The sequence below is a fragment of the Myxine glutinosa genome, chromosome 12 (genome assembly GCF_964187855.1).
Source record: "Myxine glutinosa chromosome 12, kmMyxGlut1.1, whole genome shotgun sequence".
NCBI lineage: Eukaryota > Metazoa > Chordata > Myxini > Myxiniformes > Myxinidae > Myxine > Myxine glutinosa.
Genome location: NC_136272.1, coordinates 14,967,860 through 14,992,705, shown reverse-complemented (window position 1 = coordinate 14,992,705; position 24,846 = coordinate 14,967,860). Strand labels below are relative to the sequence as shown.

The following is a 24,846-nucleotide window of genomic DNA, read 5'->3' as shown; positions in this document are numbered from 1 at the left end:
ACGCTGCGGTTGAAGATTACGCAGCGGTTCGCTGATTGAACTGTGAACGTGCACCTCGAGTTTGCCTTTGGTCGGACCATGTGACTGGCTACGCTTTTTCTACGCTACGCCCACGCCTCGTCCGCATCAACGGAGTGCGGGTCTCGATTCTATCTCGCTCTGACACTCGCTGGAGGGGATCACCTTTGAGTTATAGAGACATTGAGGAGTGTCCTTTGTTAACTCACTTGGAGCGCAGTGAGTTATCTGTCTTTAACTGATGGTACCATCTTAAGATGTATTGAGTGCACTCTTGATGACTATTGGTTGTACCGTTATTCTTGTGTGTGGTTTTTAATACAACATTTGTTCGTTTATAATTAATCATTGGTGTGGTTTCACTATTGATTTCCGACACAGAATAACATATTTTTCTGCTGTGGCTCCTCTCGGGGTTCGGAGGTATACCGGGACCAGAAGGTTGGGGAGGAACACGTAACACTTGGCGAGTATTTCATGGTCTCACCAATGGCGGAGGTACACAAACACCAAGTTATTGGGGTCAGAAACTTAAGTAATATCTGTAGAAAAGAGAAAGAGAGCCAACTTTGTGGCGTAATTCAAGCGGGTCGAGGTTTGAGATCAGATTGGGAAAGTTAATAAGTAGGATTGCTTTGGATTCAATTCTGTCCAGCAAGTATGTGGAGCTAGAACCTCCCCAGATGTGAGAGCAGTACTTTATACAAGGACGAATCAATACTTTATATAGTTGAAGAAACTATTGAGAGGAGAAAAATCTTCGACATCTGAACTGGACTCCTGGTTTCTTCAAGGCAGACTTAACTGTGTGGATTCCAGGATAAATTTGATGTTAGGGTAATACCTAGTAGGTTTATTGAATCACATGGTGTAATTGAGGAGCTTTGAAAGGAGATTGGAGAGTTGAGAGGAGTTTTACAGAGAGAGAGAGATGGGAAGAAATAGTTTTAGCAGTTTTTTTTTGTATACAAGATCAAGGCTCATGTAAGAGCTAACATTAATCACAAAAAACATAAATGGACACATAAAACATAATAAAGGGAGAGGGTGACAACATGGGGAGAGAGAGAGGGAAGCACACAAGTACAACAGTAGAGAATAGGGCCATGGGGAGATCTGTGGGAGGGAGAGGGCTTGGGGGGAGGGGGCAGGGGAAGAGGGGGGGGGGGGGTGGGAGAAGTATAAAACAAATGGACACTGCTTGGACTTCCAGGAAAGAAGTCGGTATTTCAAAAGAGTGGATCTGGGATGAATTAACGGGGGAGGAAAAGATAAAGGTTTTGGATGAAAAACCAAGTATTAAACCTAACCTGATTACATTTGCCCCACTGGGAAATCTTGTCGAAATCCGAATTTAAAGTGGTGGCTGTGATCAAACGAGATGCAGATCGAATGAGGGAAGATGGGACAGATAGGAAAATATGGAGGAATGTAATGTTGAGTCATCAGCATATGAGTGCATTTGGTTATTTGTGGAAGAAAGAAGGTCATTGATAAAAAGAAGGAAGAGTGTTGGAGACAGGACGGAACCCTGAGGGACATCGCTGTTGATAGGGAAGGACGGAGATGTTGAACCATCAACAATTACAGAGATAGAGTGGTTGGAGAGAAAGCTCGATATGAGAGAGCAGAGTGAAGGAGGAAAGCCAAAAGAGGGAAGCTCGGATATCAGACCCTGATGCCAAACTGTCAAAGGCTTTTGAGATATCAAGGCCTACAACAAAGGATTCCCCAAAGTTTCTCAGAGAAGAGGCCCAGACATTCGTAATGTAAGAAAGGATATCACTGGTAGATCTTGCCTTGCGGAAGCCATAATGATGGTCAGATAGAAGATTAAGAGATTCAAGATGCTTGAGGAAATGGGAATTGAGAAGACATTCAAAGACTTTGGAAATAGTAGAAGTCAGAGCAATAGGGCGGTAGTTGGAAGGGTTTGAACAATCACCCTTCTTTAAAATAGGCTGTACTAAGGCATGTTTCCAGGAAAGAGGAAAAGTTTAGGTTTTTAAACAAAAACAAAACAAACAAGCAAGCAAGCACGGGAGCAAGTTCTGAAGCACATTCCTTCAAGACACAAGGAGGAATGCCATCTTGTCCATATGCCTTGCTTGTGTCCAGAGAGAGGAGTACTTTTTTGACTGCATGGAAAGAGATTATACGGAAGGGCATAGGATTGGTAAGGGGTGCATCAGAGGGAGATGGAATGTTGGAGTCATCCAGTGTGGAATTAGAGGAGAAAAGAGAACCAAAAAGAGTTGCTTTATCAGTCGGAGAGACAGCGATATGATTGTCCTGTCACCAACGATTAAGACCGCTGGATGACAAAGAGCCGAACGTTCTTACTTCTGAGGCGGCAGCCGAAAATGGCAGTTATGAACACGCGCGAGATGAAAGGCTGCAAGACATTTATCTGACGAAACACGGGTTTATTCCCGAAACCACAAACAAGGAAACACGACAATGAATTGATAATCAAACGATTTAATAACAAAATAAAGCAAGATGAAATAAATGTTGAGGAAAACTAATTGAAATTCCTACTTTGAGGATCCTCCACCCAGACACAAAAACAGACAAGGGGAAAGCTAATAAAAAATAAAATGCTTCCTTTTTAGTGCCGACAATTAGCTCTGCGTCCCAATTGGTTCTTTTGGTGAGGTCGGCAGCACAAGGCGGCTTGGAGCCGGTCGTGCAGGAAACTCGGCAAAGAATCGCATCGTCGATTGCCATGCGTCGAAGGCACCGTCGGCGCTCAGGGATGAGGCTATCTCCACCCCTTTTTGTCATTGGAAAGGACAGCGCGACCTTCAGCTCCCTCGGTCAGCACACCCAGGTCCACCAAGCACACGATCGGCCAAGCAAAGATGGCTCCCGTCTTACTCGAGCAAAAACCAGCGAGAGAGCGCGACTCTTCCTCTCTAGAAGCTTCTTGATGACATCACGCCGACCAATGGCAAAGCTCTTTCCAAAAGATCCCATGGTCCTCTCGGCCAATCATGACCTTCAGGGGCGTTTCCTTATTAGGTCCATTGGGGGGCGGGGCTTGCCCTGACTGGCTCTGCTTGGCATCGTGCCAGCGTGGTAAATGTTGTTTAAAGAGGTTTTCATGGCCGGCCGTGGCAACAAAACATAAAGGGAAAATCACATACTGGGGAAAACTAACCTTAATCCCTTTAGCTAATTAGCACTGCTTCACCCCCAACCCCCACCCTCCTCGCCATGTGAAGACACAGAAACAATCTTAAGCTACAGTTTCCCTACTTAAGTACATCGAGATTTCTCCTACGCGTCCACGGGTAATGCTATAATTAAACAGTCTTACCTTCCCTAAGGTATCCTTTCACCTACCCCCATAAATGTAATAGTATCGTTGGAACGGAACAGCAAAGGAAAGGTAGAGTGACAGAAGTTGTTGGCGATACTTTTAGCTAATGACCAGAAAGATCTATTAGTGAAAGAAGATGAGAGGTTGTCACATTTCTTTTGGATAAAGGAATGCTTTGCCTCACGAATAACATGTTTGCAATGATTTCTAGCAGATATGAAAGCTGAATGTGAGTCGGAGGAAAAAGAGTTTTTTCCATGTCCCATATGGCGCATCTCCTGCACGAAATGGCCTCATAGCAGGAATAATTGAACCAATAATTGGTTGGAGAGGTAAACTTGAAAGAGAAGGTGATATAATCCTCCATTCCTGCAACAATAACTTCAGGTATAGGTGCAGCAGAGATGGAGGTAGCACCTGAAGAGAGGAAGTAGTGTTTCCAAGGCAAATCAGAAAATAAGTTTTGTATGCAGGAAGGATGACGTCATACCCCCCAGGTAGCACTCACTGGGTTACGTGTTTACTGTTACCTGTGGCAGTCAAGAGACTGACCTAACACTGTGCAGTGTTGTTAGTTGAAGCGACCTGACCCTTATAACATGATCTTATAACCACAACGATCAATCAGTTAGAGCGACTGCACGAAAACAAAATATGTTAATTATAATTTATTATATATAATATTAATATTAATGTGCTTACCAATCGGCACGAAAGGGTTTTCTTTCGTTTTGCGTTTGAGCTTTTCCGCAACACCTTCTTCATACCTGGACATTGCAACTCAAATGTAGTTGTACCTGAGCAGAAGAATGAAGACCTATTTGATATTTCTCATAACATCCGCACATCGACCTCTGTTTCCTAAACAGGAAGGATGACGTCATGTCCCATCCTCACAGGTATGGAATCTTCTTTCCCAAAAAATGGTGACCACAATTTTCGAAATAATATCAGAAACTTTACAGAACCAGAAAAGGAACTAACTCGAAAACACGATTTGAATGATGCCGCTAACTACCTCGCCATGGCTTGTATGCCGTGTACAAATAGAAAGGCGGGAATATTTGCCAAAGAGAATGCAAAACTCAAACTCCACGATATATAAAGCAATTAGCTTTATTAAAGAATTAGTTATAGCAACAAAAATGTCAAATTCAAGGGTTAAACCTGGAAGGTATTTTTATATGGTTAAATAAACGCAATGACATATATATATACAATTAAACACAAAGCAGTCCTAAAACGACAATGCCCATCGAATATGAATATCGCTAGACTCCCTCCTCAACAACAATCTTTTAGACTTCTTTAACGGCTATAATTATTCCCACGTTGGCCGGGGAAGGTTTTTACCCGAAGGCATAAGTCTTTCACGACCGGCTGGCCAGGCTTGCCGCTCGACCAAATAGTTAGGGTCGGAAGTTGGAATTTGTTCATGATGCCGGTGATAGCTCGCCTACTCTTCACGAAGGTCACCGTGGGATCTTTAACTTTCACCAACTCCTGCTGGCAGACGAGACGCCCAGCTTAACGTCCATCCGAAGGGCATTTTGTAGTTACACTTTGTATGTGACATCTCCACAGTTTAACATCCACTCGTCCATTACAGGGGAGAATCTGATTAAGCCGGAGGATGAGGTTGAGGCTCAAAAAGCACAAGAAAAAGCTTATGCTTCTTAAGCTTCTTATGTCTACCCAGAGTTTCAGCTTGTCTTCTTATGTCTACCCAGAGTTTCAGCTTGTCTTCTTATGTCTACCCAGAGTTTCAGCTTGTCTTCTTATGTCTACTGTTACGTGGTCCTCCCGGTAACTACCTGGTCTCGGTGACCCCCGGACCGTGGGAGGCACCCCGCCAGAAAGATATATGATTTATACGCTTTCGTAACGCAATCAAGATGAATTCCAGTCCATAAGAAACCCCACACCAAGGATTCCGAGTAATCAATAATATCTTCCCCCAAGGAATCAACAATCAACAACCATCAACAATCCACAATCAACAATCAATCCCCGAGATGATTAAGATGGCCATCTTATATATGTGTGTCCCCTTTCCCCACTCCCGACCCCTTGGGTACTCACGACCCCTTTGGTCTCTGTCCCTCACAATGTTTCTGGGCCCCTCCTGAACAAGGTTATGGTCGGCTTCGCCGCACACGGGCGGTTGAACGAACTCCGGGCGGACGTGCTTCCACCGGGCACGTACCGTACCGGGAACCACGGCTGCAGTGCACACCTCCTGGCCAAGCAAAGCGGGCAAAGCAAGCGCCGCTTGCAACGCGCGCGAGGCCCCAAAGTGCGACCCGTATGCGTCCTTGTAGACGGTGCGGCGAACTGTGCCGGACGCTGGGTCTGTGCACGGCCCCACGGCAACTTGACGTGTCAAAAGGGTAGTTACACGTCCCGGTAACTCCTCTCGCCAGACGGGCTTGGGAACGCAGCTTTTCCACGCTGCTCAATATCGATCCCAACTCTCGTCGGAGCTGGGCGAGGAAGAAGAAGAATCGTCACTTCTCCCGGACCTCGTGTCTTTTCTTCTTCCGTTTCCGGTCTCCTATTTCCCAGAAGGGCTCCTGACCCTTTAATCACAACAACCCTTAATCGACTACACATTGATAAGCAAAGACCTGAATAGTAATTCACATACATTCACATAAATATGTAACACTCCCCCCCTTCAAGAAAGAAAGTTTGAACCCAGCGAAAACTTTCTTTGCCGGCCAACTTGGATAAACAAACCAGATAACTCACCCCCCCCCCCCCACCCCAACTCATCAGTTCCCCCCGGGCACAGTCATCACTTAAAAATAAAGCAACAAAATTTCACACAATCCCCTAGATTAATTCCCTCTGGACCAAGCGTCAACCACTTCTAGTTTCTCTTGACTGACGGTTAAGAGGTGGTGACCAAAGCCCCCAAATTTAAACGTCTCTATAGCACTTTTTCAGGAGACCCAGCGGAGTATTCCCTACATGGACGCCTTAAGGAATGTGGAGTTCACGGTTAGTCCGGGGAGGAAAGTTCATTACATGGACGCCTTTAAGAACGGGGAGTTCACGGTTAGCCCGTGCAGGAAAGTTCACTACCTGGACGCCTTTAAGAACGTGGCGTTCACGGTTAGTCCTTGTAGGAGCCCCGGCTCGGCGGCTCCCCCGTATATATAGTGCTTCAACTTCTCCAGACTCCTAACAGTTATGGTGGGACCACTTGTCCCAGCTGTTACCTGACTGGCGGTCTCCTTCTCAGCCAGTGCTCTGACATTCATTTTTTCGGGAGGTGCCGTAACTCTGGGAGCCTCCATAGTAATATCGGCTGCTGCCAACCCCAAAACTACTGCCAAGTTGTCCTCTTCTGTAGACCTCTCGACGCCTACGAAATGCCTTCCCTACTGTTATGGTCCGACCCTCCAAATCCTTACCATTCCAATTCTTCTCTGCCTCCCTGGCGTCTCTTGTGCTTGCAAACGTGACAAAGCCGAACCCTCTTGACCGTTGCGTTTCCCTGTCTTTAACCACCCGCACTTCCACCAGCGGCCCATATCTGTTGAAGACAGAGGTCAGAACTTCTTCCTCTGTGTTGAAGTTCAGTCCCCCTACAAATAACTTGGAACTTTTGTCGCCATCCCGAGCTGGTGGGGTGTTATTTTCCCTGCTGTGCTCCTTACCAACCCTCGGGTTACCATAAATTTGCCCCCCGGCCAAATCATTCCCAATAATCACAGATACTCCCTCTACAGGAAGCGTGGTCTTGTAAACCGACGGTGACCGGTCCTGACACCAAACCGGATTCCAAATGGATGACATGAAGTGGGGCACTAACACAGCCACCGATCCCTTGTAACCGAACACTATCACCCGTTGCGGTACTCTTTGACAATGGCAAAATGCCTTCAAGCATTAAGGATTGATGGGCTCCTGTGTCCCTCAAAACCCTAACCGGTCTTGGGTTAGTCAAGTCTCCCTTGAGTGAGACCAACCCCTCATAAATAAATGGTCGGTAACTCTTCTGTGGGCGATTTCTTACGCTTGCCATCGCATTCGGAGTGGTAATAGTCGGACTCCGCTCTGGGTCTTCCCTTTTCATGCGGTAACAACTGGACATCAAGTGTCCAGGTTTCTTGCAAAAAGCGCAAGTAGGCCCGGAGGAAAAACTCGTGGTCTGCCTCGGGCCCCCCGAAATATAAGTTTGTCTTGGGCCCGCAGCCCTCTGATTTCGAACAGGTGGGGTATCCGCATTGTCCCCATAATCCTCTCGAGGCCGCCGCCATGTATTGTCGTTCTCCGCACCTGCTGTTCCCCACCTCCCCTGCAGAGATCTAGGCGAGGAGTTAGGTTCGTGGACCCCTATCCGGTGTGTTAAGGCATAATCATCTGCCATGGTGGCTGCGTCCCACAACTTCGGTACTTTCTTTTCCTGCAGGTACACTTTGATGTCCTCGTGGACACACTGTTGAAATTCCTCCACCAGGATCAAGTCACGCAATGTTTCGAAGTCTTTCCCGACTCCTTTTGACTCACACCACCGATCAAACATGTTTTCTTTCACTCTGGCAAACTCCACATGGGTCTCACTCTCCCTCTTCCTGGCATTCCTGAATTTTTGCCGGTAAGCTTCCGGAACCAACTCATAGGCTTTGAGGATGTGCTTCTTCAATACCTCATAATCTGCACATTGGTCCATTGGTAGCGCCGAATAAATCTCTTGAGCTTTTCCCACAAGCACACTTTGCACTAGTATGGTCTAGGCCTCCTCCGGCCAGTTTAACTGTCGAGCCACTTTCTCAAAGTGTGGAAAAAAATTAGCGACTTCCTTTTCACTGAAGGGTGGAACCAGCCTCACATGTCTGCCCACATCCCAGGTGTTCTGGCGAGGTGTCGACCCCGTCAGCAAGGGTGGTACCTCTCCCCTTTCTCTCATTAACTCCAGCTCCTTGAATTTAATTTCTTGCTGAAGCTCCATGTCACGTTCCTTTAATTCCCTTTCCGCTTTTCTCTCCTCTACTTCGAGGTCCCTTGCAGCTCTCCTCTCCTCTGCTTTTCTCCCTTCTAACCTTTCCTGGAGTTCTCGTTCCACTCTCCTTTCCTCTGCTTGTTTCTCTTCTCTCCTCTCTTCTGCTTTCCTTTCTTCTTCTGCTCTTTCCTTTTCTGCTTTCCTTTCTTCTTCTGCTAACCTTTCCTGGAGTTCTCGTTCCACTCTCCTTTCCTCTGCTTGTTTCTCTTCTCTCCTCTCTTCTGCTTTCCTTTCTTCTTCTGCTCTTTCCTTTTCTGCTTTCCTTTCTTCTTCTTTGATCCGTTCCTGGCTCCGTAATTGCAACTCCAGTTTCCAGAGCTCAACGTCTTCTGGTTCTTCGGGTAGCCACTGCCAGGCTAACTCGTCCCATGTTCCTAATCCCACCATAGATTGTATCACCGTGGTCTGCAACTCTGCCTTCCTCACATTAGTTCGGACCTCCAAGTTAAAATGTTTGGCCAATTTCAAGAGGTCCGACTTTAGTAACGCTCGGAACTGTGCCTCACTCGGTGTTACCGCAAAGTTCTGTGCCACAAACGCCATGGTGACTATCGTTAACACCTGTTAACCTTCACCCAAGACTTTACCCCAATTTCCCCAAAAATTTACCAATTAATACTTAATTAATAAATTTTAATTAATAAAAATATTATTTTATTATTTTATACAATTTTAGATCCCGGACGAGCCCCCAATTCTGTTACGTGGTCCTCCCGGTAACTACCTGGTCTTGGTGACCCCCGGACCGTGGGAGGCACCCCGCCAGAAAGATATATGATTTATACGCTTTCGTAACGCAATCAAGATGAATTCCAGTCCATAAGAAACCCCACACCAAGGATTCCGAGTAATCAATAATATCTTCCCTCAAGGAATCAACAATCAACAACCATCAACAATCCACAATCAACAATCAATCCCCGAGATGATTAAGATGGCCATCTTATATATGTGTGTCCCCTTTCCCCACTCCCGACCCCTTGGGTACTCACGACCCCTTTGGTCTCTGTCCCTCACAATGTCTCTGGGCCCCTCCTGAACAAGGTTATGGTTGGCTTCGCCGCACACGGGCGGTTGAACGAACCCCGGGCGGACGTGCTTCCACCGGGCACGTACCGTACCGGGAACCACGGCTGCAGCGCACACCTCCTGGCCAAGCAAAGCGGGCAAAGCAAGCGCCGCTTGCAACGCGCGCGAGGCCCCAAAGTGCGACCCGTACGCGTCCTTGTAGACGGTGCGGCGAACTGTGCCGGACGCTGGGTCTGTGCACGGCCCCACGGCAACTTGACGTGTCAAAAGGGTAGTTACACGTCCCGGTAACTCCTCTCGCCAGACGGGCTTGGGAACGCAGCTTTTCCACGCTGCTCAATATCGATCCCAACTCTCGTCGGAGCTGGGCGAGGAAGAAGAAGAATCGTCGCTTCTCCCGGACCTCGTGTCTTTTCTTCTTCCGTTTCCGGTCTCCTTTTTCCCAGAAGGGCTCCTGACCCTTTAATCACAACAACCCTTAATCGACTACACATTGATAAGCAAAGACCTGAATAGTAATTCACATACATTCACATAAATATGTAACACTACCCAGAGTTTCAGCTTGTCTTCTTATGTCTACCCTGAGTTTCAGCTTGTCTTCTTATGTCTACCCAGAGTTTCAGCTTGGCTTCTTATGTCTACCCGGAGTTTCAGCTTGTCTTCTTATGTCTACCCAGAGTTTCAGCATGTCTTATGTCTACCCGGGGTTTCAGCTTGTCTTATGTCTACCTGGAGTTTCAGCTTGTCTTATGTCTACCCGGAGTTTCAGCTTGTCTTCCTATGTCCTCCCGGAGTTTCAGCTTGGCTTCTTATGTCTACCCGGAGTTTCAGCTTGTCTTCTTATGTCTACCCGGAGTTTCAGCTTGTCTTCTTATGTCTACCCGGAGTTTCACCTTGTCTTCTTATGTCTACCCAGAGTTTCAGCTTGTCTTCTTATGTCTACCCAGAGTTTCAGCTTGGCTTCTTATGTCTACCTGGAGTTTCAGCTTTTCTTCTTATGTCTACCCGGAGTTTCAGCTTTTCTTCTTATGTCTACCCAGAGTTTCAGCTTGTCTTCTTATGTCTACCCAGAGTTTCAGCTTGTCTTCTTATGTCTACCCGGAGTTTCAGCTTGTCTTCTTATGTCTACCCGGAGTTTCAGCTTGTCTTCTTATGTCTACCCAGAGTTTCAGCATGTCTTATGTCTACCCGGAGTTTCAGCTTGTCTTATGTCTACCCGGAGTTTCAGCTTGTCTTATGTCTACCCGGAGTTTCAGCTTGTCTTCCTATGTCTACCCGGAGTTTCAGCTTGTCTTCTTATGTCTACCCAGAGTTCCAGCTTGTCTTCTTATGTCTACCCAGAGTTTCAGCTTGGCTTCTTATGTCTACCCAGAGTTTCAGCTTGTCTTCTTATGTCTACCCTGAGTTTCAGCTTGTCTTCTTATGTCTACCCAGAGTTTCAGCTTGGCTTCTTATGTCTACCCGGAGTTTCAGCTTGTCTTCTTATGTCTACCCAGAGTTTCAGCATGTCTTATGTCTACCCGGAGTTTCAGCTTGTCTTATGTCTACCCGGAGTTTCAGCTTGTCTTATGTCTACCCGGAGTTTCAGCTGTTCTTCTTATGTCTACCCAGAGTTTCAGCTTGTCTTCTTATGTCTACCCAGAGTTTCAGCTTTTCTTCTTTTGTCTACCCAGAGTTTCAGCTTGTCTTCTGTCTTCCCAGAGTTTCAGCTTGTCTTCTTATGTCTACCCAGAGTTTCAGTTTGTCTTCTTATGTCTACCCTGAGTTTCAGCTTGTCTTCTTATGTCTACCCGGAGTTTCAGCTCGTCTTCCTATGTCTACCCGGAGTTTCAGCTTGGCTTCTTATGTCTACCCAGAGTTTCAGCTTGTCTTCTTATGTCTACCCGGAGTTTCAGCTTGTCTTCTTATGTCTACCCAGAGTTTCAGCTTGGCTTCTTATGTGTACCCGGAGTTTCAGCTTGTCTTCTTATGTCTACCCTTTGAGGTATTCTTCTCCGCTGAACTTCCTCAGCCATTCGTTGGGCCTGTCGGACATTGCTTCTTGCGTTACCTCAGCGGGGCCATTTTGTTTTATTCACATGCAATTACGATCCGCGTACTGAGTGCATACTTTTGGAGCTTATCATCCGTGGAACCTCTCCGGTCCTTCAACCAAATCATCCTTTTCATTCCCATGTTCATTACCAGTGGTCCGGCTGTAACGGTTGAATCGAGTTCTCCTCGACGCTCCAGAGTTTCCCGAATTCAACTTCTGAGGACTATTGAATGGCTGCCTGTGTCAGCTTCATTATTTGTGAGCACCTCCGGATTTGGACAGGACCAATGGGTCTCTCCGTCGACCTTTCACCCAATTATGACCCGCAGGGGTTTAATGTGTGAACTGCTTAATTAAGCTGATTTTCCGGTCGAGAGCTGTGAGTTAACTATAGCTGTATTGCTGTTAGCATGTGTGAAGTTCGTACTTATTACCTCCGCCACAATAGGTGGATGGAGGTCATGTTTTCACCCCTGTCTGCCTGTTTGTCTGTCCGTTTGGGAACAAAATATCTCAAAAAGTTGTGGACAGTTTCGATCGAAATTTGGCAGAGATGTGACAAGTATGTGACAAGGTCGAAATGATTAGATTTTGTTGAAGATCCGAATCCGGCTACGATAATTTTTTAAGTGATTCTTCACCATTGGGAGATCGGGCCAAAAACGATACATAGCAGGATATCTCAAAAAGTTGTGGACGAATTTGGACGAAACTTGGCGGACTTGTTGTGTGTGTGTGTGACAAGGAAGAATCCATTCAATTTTGGTGAAGATCTGAATATGGATTCGGATATGAAGATTATTTAATTTTTTAAGTGATTCTTCACCATTGGGAGATAGGGCCAAAAACGATATATAGCATGATATCTCAAAAAGTTATGCATGGATTTGGACGAAACCTGTTGGAGAGGTTGTGTATCGGACAAGGAAGAATTTGTTCAATTTTGGTGAAGATCTGGATCCAGCTAGTATAATTTTAAAAGTGATTCTTCACCATTGGGAGATAGGGCCAAAACGATACAAAGCAGGATATCTCAAAAAGTTGTGGATGGATGATTTTATATATATATACATATATACACACACACAAGATCGAGGCTCGTGTAAGAGCTAACATTAATCACAAAAAACCTAAACGGACACATATAACATAATAAGGGGAGCGGGAGACAAGATGGGGGGAGAGAGGGAAGCACACAAGTACAACAGCAGAGAGCAGGGACATCGGGAGATCTGTGGGAGGGAGAGGGCTTGGGGGAGGGTGGGAGAGGTATAAAACACAGACATTGCTAGGATTTCCAGGAAATGTGATTTAAAAAAAATTGATTAAATTTTGATGAAATGTGATTCCGTATTGTGATTTTCTATTGTACTCCAGGATACAAAACGTAAACTGTTCACCAGGTGGAGGCATGCTCTCTACTGAGTGCCGTTCTAGTTTCATTTGAGATTATTGGGCAAGTCAGTTATTGCTACATTTAATTTATGGTATCGTGCTTATGGAAGACATATTAGAGATTAAATATTTCTGCAAACATTACCCTTCTGTCCCCTGTCATTTGTTGGTTTCACAATACCAGGGCACTTTCTTTGTCCTTCATTTTTTTCTGTCGTGACGCCCTAAAGGTTACCCGTGAATCAGCTCGCTGTGCCTTGAGGTCGACATGTAACAACATTAAATGTTTATTTTCTTAACACTTTTTTTTACTAATACCACTACAATTATTACTTGATGGACCCAAATTATTCCGACGTTATTGCGGGATCAGTTGGGGAAAGTTTTTGGCTTAGGTCTTTTTATTTTTAAGTGAGTCGTCACCATTGAGCGATGAAGCTGAAAACTACATGAAGCACGATATCTCAAAACGTTATGGATGGATTATGAAAAAACATTGGGGGATGAGTTGGTTAAGCGACAAGAACAAACAATTAGATTTTGGTTCAGGTGCGAATCCAGATCCAGCCTACCAGTGGGATACTAAACGTAAACTGTTCAGCCTGGTGGAGGTATGTGCTCTACCGAGTGCCGTTCCACAGGGCGAGTCATAAGTCCCAGGACGCGATTTTAGCTGCTGAATACTTGTGACAATGCTCTAGGGGTACATCAAAGTAAGGTTGCAAAACATCGCATGACATCTGTTGGATGAACTGAAACAACGCATTCAGGAAGTATTTGCACCATAACACATGGTATTTTGCGTCGGTTTTCACACCACACATGGAGAAAAAGCATATTTCACCGTGACAATGGCGGACGTTATACCGATGTACTCGATGTCAAAGGAGGTATTGTAATTGTTGGATTACTGTAATATTGTTGTCGGTGGGTAGATACTTTAGAACATGTAGGATGTATAAATTAACATGCTCCGGATGTCGGGTAAAATCACCCCATGTAATAAGCATTTGTTTAGCCTAGATGTCGGATGAAGTTGTATATCTGTCCCCGTCACGAGGGGGTGGGGCATGTTATTTAGCTTAGGGAATAAGGATAAATTATCCCTGTATGTCTTACCCTATGTGATTTATCCTTTGTCCCTTATGGCACCGCAATAGACACTAGCGCAGGAAATGCCCATTAATTAAACCATAATAAATAATAAAACCAACCGGAAGCCAGTTCTGAGCATGGCCATTTGGACGCACCAGCTACATCGCCACGGAAGACAGGCAGGCCGAAAACTCGCTGATTGGCAGGGAGAAGGGCAGAGCAAGACGGCACCGACTGTTTGGTGAAGGAAGGGCGAGCAAGAAGCGGCGTGTTGATTGGTGACGAGCTAGACGAGGTGGTGGTGGCCTGCAGGCATTGGTGGAGAAGCGCCGGTGACGTCAAGACCCGACGTTTAAAAGGACTCTGGCCGGCATTTTGTCCCCTCTCTCTCTTTCTCTTTGGATCCTTTTTGTCTTTCTTCCCCGCCACAGGCAGCTTTACCACAAAAGCGGTTGTGTGCAGGCATCGTCACACCATTTTCCTGTTTGTCTGGGCATTGAGAGCTGCAGTTGACAGGCAGAGATGACGCATGGACGAGCACAACAGCGTGACGAGGCCGGGGTGAGCGAGACGCCCGGTGAGGCCTGGCAGTGCGCGAACGAGCGGACTGCGGCCTTCTTCCCACCAAGAACACCACCGGGTCCGGACTGCACACACGGCCTTGACGATTCCTGACAAGACCCCACGAGCTGACCAGAGATAAGTGCACTAAACAACCCACACTATTATTTTATCCAGTTAATCCTCCTCATTTGTCCATGTTCTAAGTCTGGTGAGGGAGCGCTCCATTTAGGAACTTAGTTTTACCGTCGTGCTTTTCTTTGTCCCGGAATTCCGTTTTAATAAACCTGTTTATTTTTGTACATTTTAAATCTGCCTCGGTTTGAGTTACTTTTTGCAGGTTGGGACTGCCGGCGATCGCGACAGGTTTTTCCTGTCGACTTTCAGCTCCCTCTTCCCCTTTCTTCCCCCGCGTATATAAAATCCGCATTTGGGCATCGCCTTTGGAGTAAAAGCTTGCGTTTGGCCTTCTGTGACTCTCCCGGTGTTAACTGAGGGAGTCACACGACAATATGTTATTACTCCTGGGGCTGATGACTCACCCTGGTAGATGGTATAAACCCATCTCGTATAAGCAGCTAAAACGATGTCCTGGGACTTATGGCTCATATTGGAGTTTCACCTGAAGAATTATAAACTTGAACATTGCATAGGGTAAGGTGTTCCATGAACTCTCTAGTTTATTTGTCATCATTATTCATTTTCCTCTCTCGTTAAACAGTGCTGTGAGCATTCCTTCACTGCTTACAGTACAATACTTTCAATCCTATTGGATACGAGGAAAAGCAAAACCACAAAAAGAATCACGTGAGCGAATTTATCCAAAGCTCAATTTACTTACTGGTGGTGTCTTTACAAAATAACAAATTGTACCTAAAAATTACTTTAAATCACACATGCAATGCAAAAAAAGGCTGAATTTTACAACCAAAAATGTCATAAAGACAAACAAAAAGTCATTACAAATGTTACCCTGCTCATACAAAAGCTGCACATTCTTCTCTAAACAAATATAAACAATATAATGATTACTGAAATTGAACAACAAGTGACAGTGTAGTTTTAAAACTACGCACTAACAAAGTTATTTAATCATTAGTAATCAATCTTCAAGTGACAGCATTTTTTTGTGCTCATCTCGTGGATCAGTACTTGTTGATGCCAAATATTCGTACACGATCAAACTGTGGTAGTTTGGGTACTAAAACAGACATCAGAGAGACCGTGTTCACTGCAAAATGCTGTGGCTCGTATTTTGTGTAGAAACTCGCCAGGAAGTACCTGCAGACATACGGACAGTTTGGTTCAGGTTTACGCGACTGATGCTTTCACAAAATCACGGTCATCAAATTATAAGAATAATGACCCAGATTGGGACTTTACGCCCATCTCTACTGACTTGCAATAAAGTCACACAAATCAAGTCAACTTCAACAATAGTCATTCCACACGCACAGACAACCATTAAAAGTAAATAAATCAGGAGGCAAAATGTGCTCACAGGATGATGGGAGTTACAGTGAGAAACTTGCGCGAGGTGGTGTACTGCATGCCATGGTCAATCTGCTCCCAGTATGTAAGCAAGCGTGCTTTTCCTTGGTCTGGAGTGATGAATGGGGTCCCTTTCACCATGTGCAAGAGGACGTACATGGCCTGCAAATGTATCCACAAACTTGGCGACGTATAAACATGATACAACAACAACATGCATTTTAGGCCATTTTCCCTGCTAGAGCGGGGGTTAGCCGTATAAACCTGATACATATACATATATATATCTATAATAATAAAAGGCAGTGTCCGTCCATCCGTCTGTCTCCTCCATAACTCCAAAACCATGAAACCTAGCGGCCCCAAACTTTGCATGCATACACCTGGACCTTCAACAGATTGCAAGGATGCAAACTGGGTGTTCGGGTGTGTTATAACATCCTTTTTGAAGATGATTAACAAAGTTATCATAAGAAAATAAGACCAAAAGTCTAACAACGGCGTCGCTGGGCTTGTAAAATATTATAAACCACAAACACATATGATTAACTTTTTAAACAGTCGTTAATGCTGCTTATAACATTAAACAAAGAAATTTGGAGGAATCTCGACACCCATGAGGTACGTTTTACTTACAGAAATGAGGGAAGATATACTGTAATCTATATACCCCCACAAGGTTTGGAAGTGTGCTCATTTACCAAGCAGCTAGCAAGCGCTTGCCAAGCCAGCCGTTCCTTAACGGTTTTGAATGGAGTGCTTGCTTGAATGCTTAAACCACTTGGCGATCTCTCCACAAGAAACTTGGTAAATGAACACACCCAATGTTCTTGAGACCCGACCATAGTTCGACTGTAATCTATATACCCCAAAGAGGAATGATGCTTTCTGCAGCTCCCGTAGTGAGCGGGTGCAGGCCTAAATTTAAACGTCGGTCGGTGGAGCAGCTGTCGTAATGACATCATAGACGTAATGACGTAACGGACACAAAACTGCCGCTTCTTTAATATGTAGAACATGATATATTTTAACTTCCAATACGTTTGCAGTCACTACGCAGGGATTACTGTTATGGTTCGATTTACTATAATATTAACGTTATGTTATCATTATTTCGAAAATGATATTACTATCAAAAAATCCGAGGCAAATTCCTTATTTCCTCGGTTATTAATAATATTAGTGCCGAACACTGCTCATCATCGATCATGAACCATACACCGCTTCAATCTATTAACCTTCCATTCACGACATTGGAATTAAAGTATTATGGTTATATTCACTATATTATTATTATTATTACGAAAACGATACTACTCAAACGATACACTACTGTATTAAGAAACCTGAGCTTAATTTGCCCCAAGCGGTCCGAAGGTGAGGCATGAAGCCTAAGGCCTATACGTACCGTATTGTTAGAAGAGAGACGTTACGCCGATGCTTTTGATATTTCATGGTCATTTTAACAATCGATTTGTTTATTTCACATTGAATGAAAAACGTAAAGGGAGAGCACGGCGATTGTGATATATTACAGGTTCGACGATATGTTCAGCATGAACAGCATTTAAATCAAAATGGCGGAGTGTGGAGTGTCAGCCGCTGCATGGCCATAATGACATCAGACGTAATCACATCACCCCGTCATGTGATCAGATTTTCAGCTCTGATTGGTATACGTTTGAGGGGACATACATACATACAGACGGACAAACACTGTTCGAGACGGCTCTGCCCGATGGGCCACACTGTAAAAACCCGATGTGGTGGCTTACCAATATGGCGGCCCACCATCTTGGTCAGCCCACTGCACCTCGCAGGGTTCTGAAGCCACCATTCTGTTTCGGCCTACTCAAACGTGCCTTGCCTTGGAAACACGATCGATTATATCATTACATAATTGAAGCATATCATCAAAATCTGGATATGGATATGAGGATTAGATGCTGTAGACTAAATAATGACCAAATCTGGAGCGAATCTGGAGCGAATCTGACAAAGTTACCATATCTAGCGATTAGTGAATGCTATTCAGGAGCCTGGTGTTGGCTTAGCAGTTAGGGTGCTGGCTTTGGATCCTAGGATCCTGGGTTCGAATCCCAGTCGATCGCTGAATTAACACCAGGGGGGTTGACTCAGCCTGTCATCCTTCCGAGGTCGGCAAATTGAGTACAAGCTTGCTGGGATGAATGTGCCCATGTGTGCCCCAATTTAGAATAGGTACACCGTATCCCTGCGCATCATAAGAGGCAACTAACGGTTTGTGTCAGGAAGGGCATCCGGCCATAAAAACATTGCCTTAAACAGGGAACCATGAGCTCATGGGGCCCGCAAGGCTAACCCCCACTCTAGCAGGGAAAAAATAGCCTTAAAACGCTCATCCATTCATTTTCAGGCTTTCCCGCCATCTTGGTGCCATGGTGCCAAGCCATGGCGTTACAGTAGACAGAGCTGCCCTTTTGTTTTCATGTACCCATTTTTTCATTGACTAAAATTTTTGTTCGATGTAAGCAAACTCCCCTCCCCCCCCCCCCCTTTTCCTCGCTCCACCCTCCTCGTCCCCCCTCCCACCTCTTTTCCCCTCCCCCTCCCTCCCTTCTCTCCTCCCTCATTTCTCTCTCTCTCCCCTCCACCCTCTTGTCCTCACTGTTTCCCTCCCCCCCTTCTCCTTCCCCTTTTCCCCCTGCCCTCCCCCTTTTCCCCTCCCACTCTCCTCACCCCTTCCTTCCCCCCCTCCCTCTTTCTCTTTCTCTCTCTCTTCACCTCCCCGTCTCCGCCTCCGTCCTCCTCCTTCCTCCCTCCTACCTCCTCCCTCCTACCCTCATTCATAGTCCCATCAGGAAGCGACTCATTGTTACCCAGCAACGCCAGGTACCTTTGCTGGTATATACAGACTTGGCATTTAATATGGAATATTTTTTTTGTGGGGGTGAACTTACTTTTCAAGATGTCTTAGAACCAAAAGTTCATTGGAATTATGTTGAAATTATTCTAGATTTTGTTAATGTTACCTTTAAAAGAAACAAAGACCACATTTGACATTTCGAAACAAATAAATTGATCCTTGAAAGTGATGTAAACTGATATCGAACTCAATTCATGGACAGTACTGTGTTAAACTTTTGTACGTTTTCCAGAAGTATCTCTTTATTTTGCACATTAGCCAAAAAAAATTTCAACAAAAACAAAAGTTAAATTATGACTGCGATTACAGACAGTAAAATTACAGTTCAGTACTTCGTGTAACCCCCACGAGCATTCAGGAGAGCACGTACACGTTGAGGCATGCTGTTCACGAGATTTGCCAAGGTTTGGACAGGATTCGCTTGCCATGCAGTGACAATAGCCTGCTGCAATTCATGCACAGAGGTCGGCTGCTGGTCCAAGTTGTCGATTTGACGCGTTAATTCTGCCCACAAGTTCTCTATCGGATTCATATCCGGGGACATGGCAGGCCACTCCATATGCTCTACACCACGGTCAGCAAGAAAGTGTTGGATCATGCGAGCACGATGAGGCCGTGCATTGTCATCTTGGAAGACAAAGTTTCCTCGAAAGGCTGCACGAGCAAATGGAAGCAATGTTTCTTCCAGAATGACCCTGTACTTGAACTGGTTCAGGTTTCCATTCAGAACAACCAGGTCAGTTTTGCCCCCTGCATGAAAAGCAGCCCAAACGGTCACCCCACCACCTCCAGCTTGGACTCTTGGCCCTATACAATCTTTGTTGTAGGCTTCATGCACTTGTCTGCGCACTCGGACGCGGCCATCTTGACGATAGACCAGAAATCTAGACTCGTCACTGAAGGTCACGTGATTCCAGTGTCCTGGCTGCCATTGACGGTGCTCTCTGGCCCACTGCAATCGGCGCTGGCTGTGTTGTCTGGTCAGGCGTGGCTTTCTCAGGGGACGCCTGGCACGATAGCCTGCTTGAACCAGTCGTTGGTTGACTAGCCTTATGGATACAGGCACATTTGTCAGTTGCTGCCACTCAGCCCTAAGCCGATTAGCTGACTTGGTATGGCCATTGCAGACTAACGGGTGCAGCTGGCGATCATCCCTCCTTGTGGTTCTGCGGGGACGTCCTGGCCTCGGTATTGGAGTAGGGATACCCCTCTGAGCATTTCGTTTCAGGATCTTTGACACCTGACCTTGAGTGATGCCATACTGCCGAGCAATAGCACGCTGTTTCATGCCGTAATTTCGTAGAGCCACCACTCCATGACAAACAGCATTGTCGAGTTGACGGACCATCTCCAGAGGAAGCGGCAATAACTTTTGGAGACGTGCAGCAGTTGTTTTCCACTAATACAGGACGCAACAACCCTTGTATACCCGACTGTGAAGCCAATCATCAAATGCACCTGTCCGTACATTTTGCCACGCCACCTGTGATATAATCCTGTTGTTGACTTCTTGCTGCGACAGACAATCAGTGACATGGTTCTTTTAACAAATAAATCACCAAAGTGTAAAAGAACTCACCAGATTGATATACTGAGTTAAGAAAGTAAACCCGTCAAGGAAAAAAAAAAATTCCATATTAAATGCCAAGTCTGTATATATGTATGAAAATATATATTTAAGAAACAGTAGTACACTCGTAGTAACAATGTTGAGACACATTTGAATTGAGCAAATACTGCTGTGGCCTCAAAGATCTTAGCGAATGTCTGACAATATTTTGAACATCCTCAGGTTATACCTTTGTTAACCGAGCTTACAGAAAACATCTATTTGAATCGCACGGAGTCCTTCACGAGGAGTAGGCGATCTATCGCTGGCACCCTGGCCAAATTCCAAATTCCAGTTCTAACCTACAGGGCACAGATGCGCCCCCAGCAAATGACGCTACCCGCAGCCATGCACTGCATATGAACGAAGAAGAAGACGTCCCTTTGTGAACGAATTTGAGGTAGAATTGGAAGACTTTTGCAAATTGCTGGAGGCAAAGTTCTGGTGTACAATCTTGCCCAATAATCGTATTCGAGAATGAAGCAATTTGAAACGTTGTCCCATTGGCTCACCATTGACCATTCCCTCTCCCCACCCCAACACCCCACAAAGACCCACCAGGTTGTGAAAGACGTTTGTGAGTGTCCAAGCAAGCCCGATACTCAGGAAAGGCATGCTAATGAGTACAGCATGCAGACTTCCCACGGTGATGGCATATGCTAGCCACGTCCCACGACTATTCATCACCCCAGAGTTGGGATTTGGGCTGCTGTGTGCAACTCCAACATTCATCGCTGCTTTTGGTGCATGCACGTGAGCGCACAGACTTGCAAAATGTCAACCAACTTGTACGTGCCTAGAAAGAAACCAAGAACGTTAAAGGATTTCTGCACACTTCGTTTTAATCATGCCTCATACTCTGACAAAGTTTTTTTCCCCCCCCTTTTATGTGAAGTCCACTCAAGCTCAATCATCATGAACATCAATACATAAATAAATAACGATGCCAGACATGATCGGTTGCGTCCAAACATCCACTGACCCATTCATCAACACAGTGGCCAACACACCATCCAGTGGTCCATAAGTCCAGTATCCAACAAACCCATCCATACAAATAGTGTAATCTGCAATAGCTGCTGAAGCATCTATTCAACCAGAAGGGCACTCGGTAGAGCGCACACCTCCACCAGGCTGACCAGTTTACGTTTTGTATCCCACTGATAGGTCGGATCTAGATTTGGACCTGAACCAAAATCGAATGGCCTCGTTCTTGTTACTTACCCAACTCATCCACCAAGTTTTGTGATGATCCATCCACAACTTTTTGAGATATCAGGCTATTATATATATATTATATATATATATATATATATATATATATATATATATATATATGTACAGTGAAACCTTGACTTACGAGTTTAATTCGTTCTGTGACCGAGCTCGTAACTCAATTTGCTCGTTTCTCAAATTAAATTTCCCCATTAAAATGCATTGAAATGCTATTAATCCGTTCCAGCCCCCAAAAAACCACACCAATTTTTTTTGTTACGTGTTTTTAAATAAGAAAAATGTACTTTATAAATAACAAATAATGTATAAACAAGCACGACCTCGTATATACTGTACATAATAAGGGAACATTGCACGACCTCTGTACCTGTCGCGACTCGTAATACGACCTCGTAATATAAACAAGCACGACCTCGTAATACGCGCGCTGCTTGTAAACAAGGAGGAAGCGGACAACGCGGTAATTTGTAAGAGTCTTTATTCAAGAGCTCACTGTAACACTGGCGCGCTCCGGGCTGCGCGCCCGGTGTATATCCTGAGGCCACGCCTACCCCTCGGCGTGGCCCCCGCCCACTTGGTGCGTGGAATGATGTCACCACGCCAGTGAGCTTCCGTGTCCGCCACAATGTAAAGAAATAAACTGGTTTTATTAAGTGTATTTACCTTGAAGATCTGGCGGAGGTGCTGGCGGAGGTGGAGGAGATGACTTTTGCCTTTTTCGCCACATTTTCCTCGCTTTCACTTGCAGGGCGTTTCAATAAAAACCTGTCCAACGAGGTTTGTTTCTTCCTCCCTTTCAAAATGTTTCGATCGTACTGCTACTATCGTACTGCCTCGCCAAGTCGACAACACGCACACCTCGCTCATGTTTTTCGACGATTGCGTGTTTTATATCCAAGCACATCATCCTCTTCTTCTTCTCAGTACTGCCCTTGGCACTCAATTTCTTAGGACCCATGGTTAAAACTAAGAAATTTTCCAAAATAACCAACATGCGAAAACAAAGCAGCAGCGATATACGGCAGAGATGCTTGCACGGCAAGATAACCACGTGACCGGAACGCTCGTTGGGCCACCTAGTGGCTGGTGGCGTAAGCTCGTAACTCAGATCTCGGCTCGCATCTCAAAGCAAAAAACCGCCCGAGCGACGGCTCGTATCTCGGAAAACTCGTAAGTTGGTGCACTCGTAAGTCAAGGTTTCACTGTATATATATATATATATATATATATATATATATATATATATATATATATATATATATATATATATATATATATATATATATATATGTGTGTATATATATATATATATATATATATATATATATATATATATATATATATATATGTATATATATATATATATATATATATATATATATATATATATATATATATATATATATATGTATATATATATATATATATATGTATATATGTATATATATATATATATATATATATATATATATATATATATATATATATATATATATATATATATATATATATTGTTGCGAATATGGAATTTGGCCTCCATATCCGCTTGTAAATATTCCCCTATTTTCTCCAATACTCCCCAACTTTCCCCAATCCCCCATTCCCTAGTCCCATTGCATGTAAATAACAATCAGTAGAGCCGACCTTCCCCTTATTCCCCCATTGAATGTCGTGCCCAGGTCCACCGCACCACACGTAGCCAACTTTCGGACATCTTCCTAGTTATTCTTAATCTATGTCAGTTAAGGCCTCGTTTCCATTAATTATGACTCTTCGTTGCACCAGAATGTGATTATATGGCATCAGTAGTGAGTTTAGGACCTTTCCCATACCTCCTCCCATCTTCTTCCCCAAACAACAACAATAACAACAACTACAACAACAATTACAACAACAACAGAGGAGATGGCGGCGGAGCGGGGGAGGATGCGTCCTCACACCGGCTCGATTAGCTCCAGACCATGCGCTCCACGGGGTTACCCCGAAGGGGCTGGCTGTCAGCTCCTCGTCGGGGGCGGAGCCAGTAACCCCCCCCGCACGCACCCAATGAGAAGCAACGTGCCGATTCCACGAGGCGGAGCTAACGAGCCGAGGGCGTGTCACTCCCCGCCGGATATACGCGGCCACGCGCCGGATGTGACGTCAGATTCGCCCCCAGCTGGAGAAAGACGGACCTGCGAGCGCTGAAACAGATGCGCCTCAGCTTGGAGAGAGAAGCCACCGCCACCCCCAGCGCGACGATACCTCCCCGCATCTTTGGACCGGACCGGACCGTACTGGACCCTGCTTTGAGCCAAGAGTGCACCTTGAGCCATCGATACCCGCTGTCCTTTTCATCAACCCCCGTGTGAGTCAGCCTTGTCCCGTTTGTCTGTAGTCTGTCCGGGGTTAATATAAGAGTGTGTCTAAGTGCCTGTCTTTCTGTGATTATAACTCTAGCCCCTGTAATCTGACCTTTCCGTACGAATATAATCTCCTCCGGAGGTCTTGAGAACTGAACCCTTGGTGTCGTATTGTGTTATTGTAATCCAGCCGGGTGTCTTCTTTTTCTTATTGAGCCAGCGTAACGCGACTAGTCAACGTTCGGGCACAATCGGGTAACTTGTGCGGACACGACGGCCATTCCGCTCGGCCCACCTTAACATCAAAGTCGTGTCTGTAACAATTGGTGTCGAGGAGTGAGATTCGGACCCGGGACTAAATTAGTTAGGCCCAAATTTTGGGAGGGAAAATCGATCCGGAGCGCGTACTGCGCTCGACAAAATCGATCCGGAGCGCGTACGGCGCTCGACAAAATCGATCCGGAGCGCGGGTACTGCGCTCGACGAAAGTATAACGGCGAAATTTCGAATTTGTTTTACGAAACTCGAATTTTGAAAGTCGCGCTATGGCGGATCAAGACGGCTGGGGTCCGGTAGGGGAGAGTGAAGCAGGGTCGGTCCAGGACCAAATTGAGGGACAAGAGGAGAGCGAAGCAGTGAGGGCGGCAGGTTCGCAAAATAGCGCCGTCACGCACGAAGTAGCGGGCGCGCAAAAAGGCGCCTCGCACGAGCGCGCGGTAGCCGAGCCGGCTGTATCAGCGGGCTTTAACATGCAGCCGTTTGACATGCAGCAGTTCATGGCACGGTTTAGC

At 45.4% G+C, this 24,846-nt stretch overlaps 2 protein-coding genes across 9 annotated transcripts in view; one reads left to right on the top strand and one right to left on the bottom strand.

Moving 5' to 3' along the window:
- LOC144888490 (uncharacterized) overlaps positions 1-24,846 on the top strand; it is a 110,217-nt gene that overhangs the window by 17,102 nt on the left and 68,269 nt on the right. The window lies entirely within an intron of this gene.
- Positions 15,128-24,846, bottom strand: part of LOC137438199 (ORM1-like protein 1) — a 36,810-nt gene continuing 27,091 nt past the window's right edge. For all 7 annotated transcript variants that reach the window (XM_068133238.2, XM_078766513.1, XM_068133239.2 and 4 more), the window contains 3 exons: positions 21,036-21,273; positions 15,974-16,125; positions 15,128-15,753 (listed from right to left, as the gene is read on the bottom strand). In XM_068133238.2, the coding sequence (XP_067989339.1) occupies positions 15,618-15,753; positions 15,974-16,125; positions 21,036-21,209 (462 nt within the window). In that variant the 5' untranslated portion in view covers positions 21,210-21,273 and the 3' untranslated portion in view covers positions 15,128-15,617. The remainder of the gene's footprint in view (positions 15,754-15,973; positions 16,126-21,035; positions 21,274-24,846) is intronic.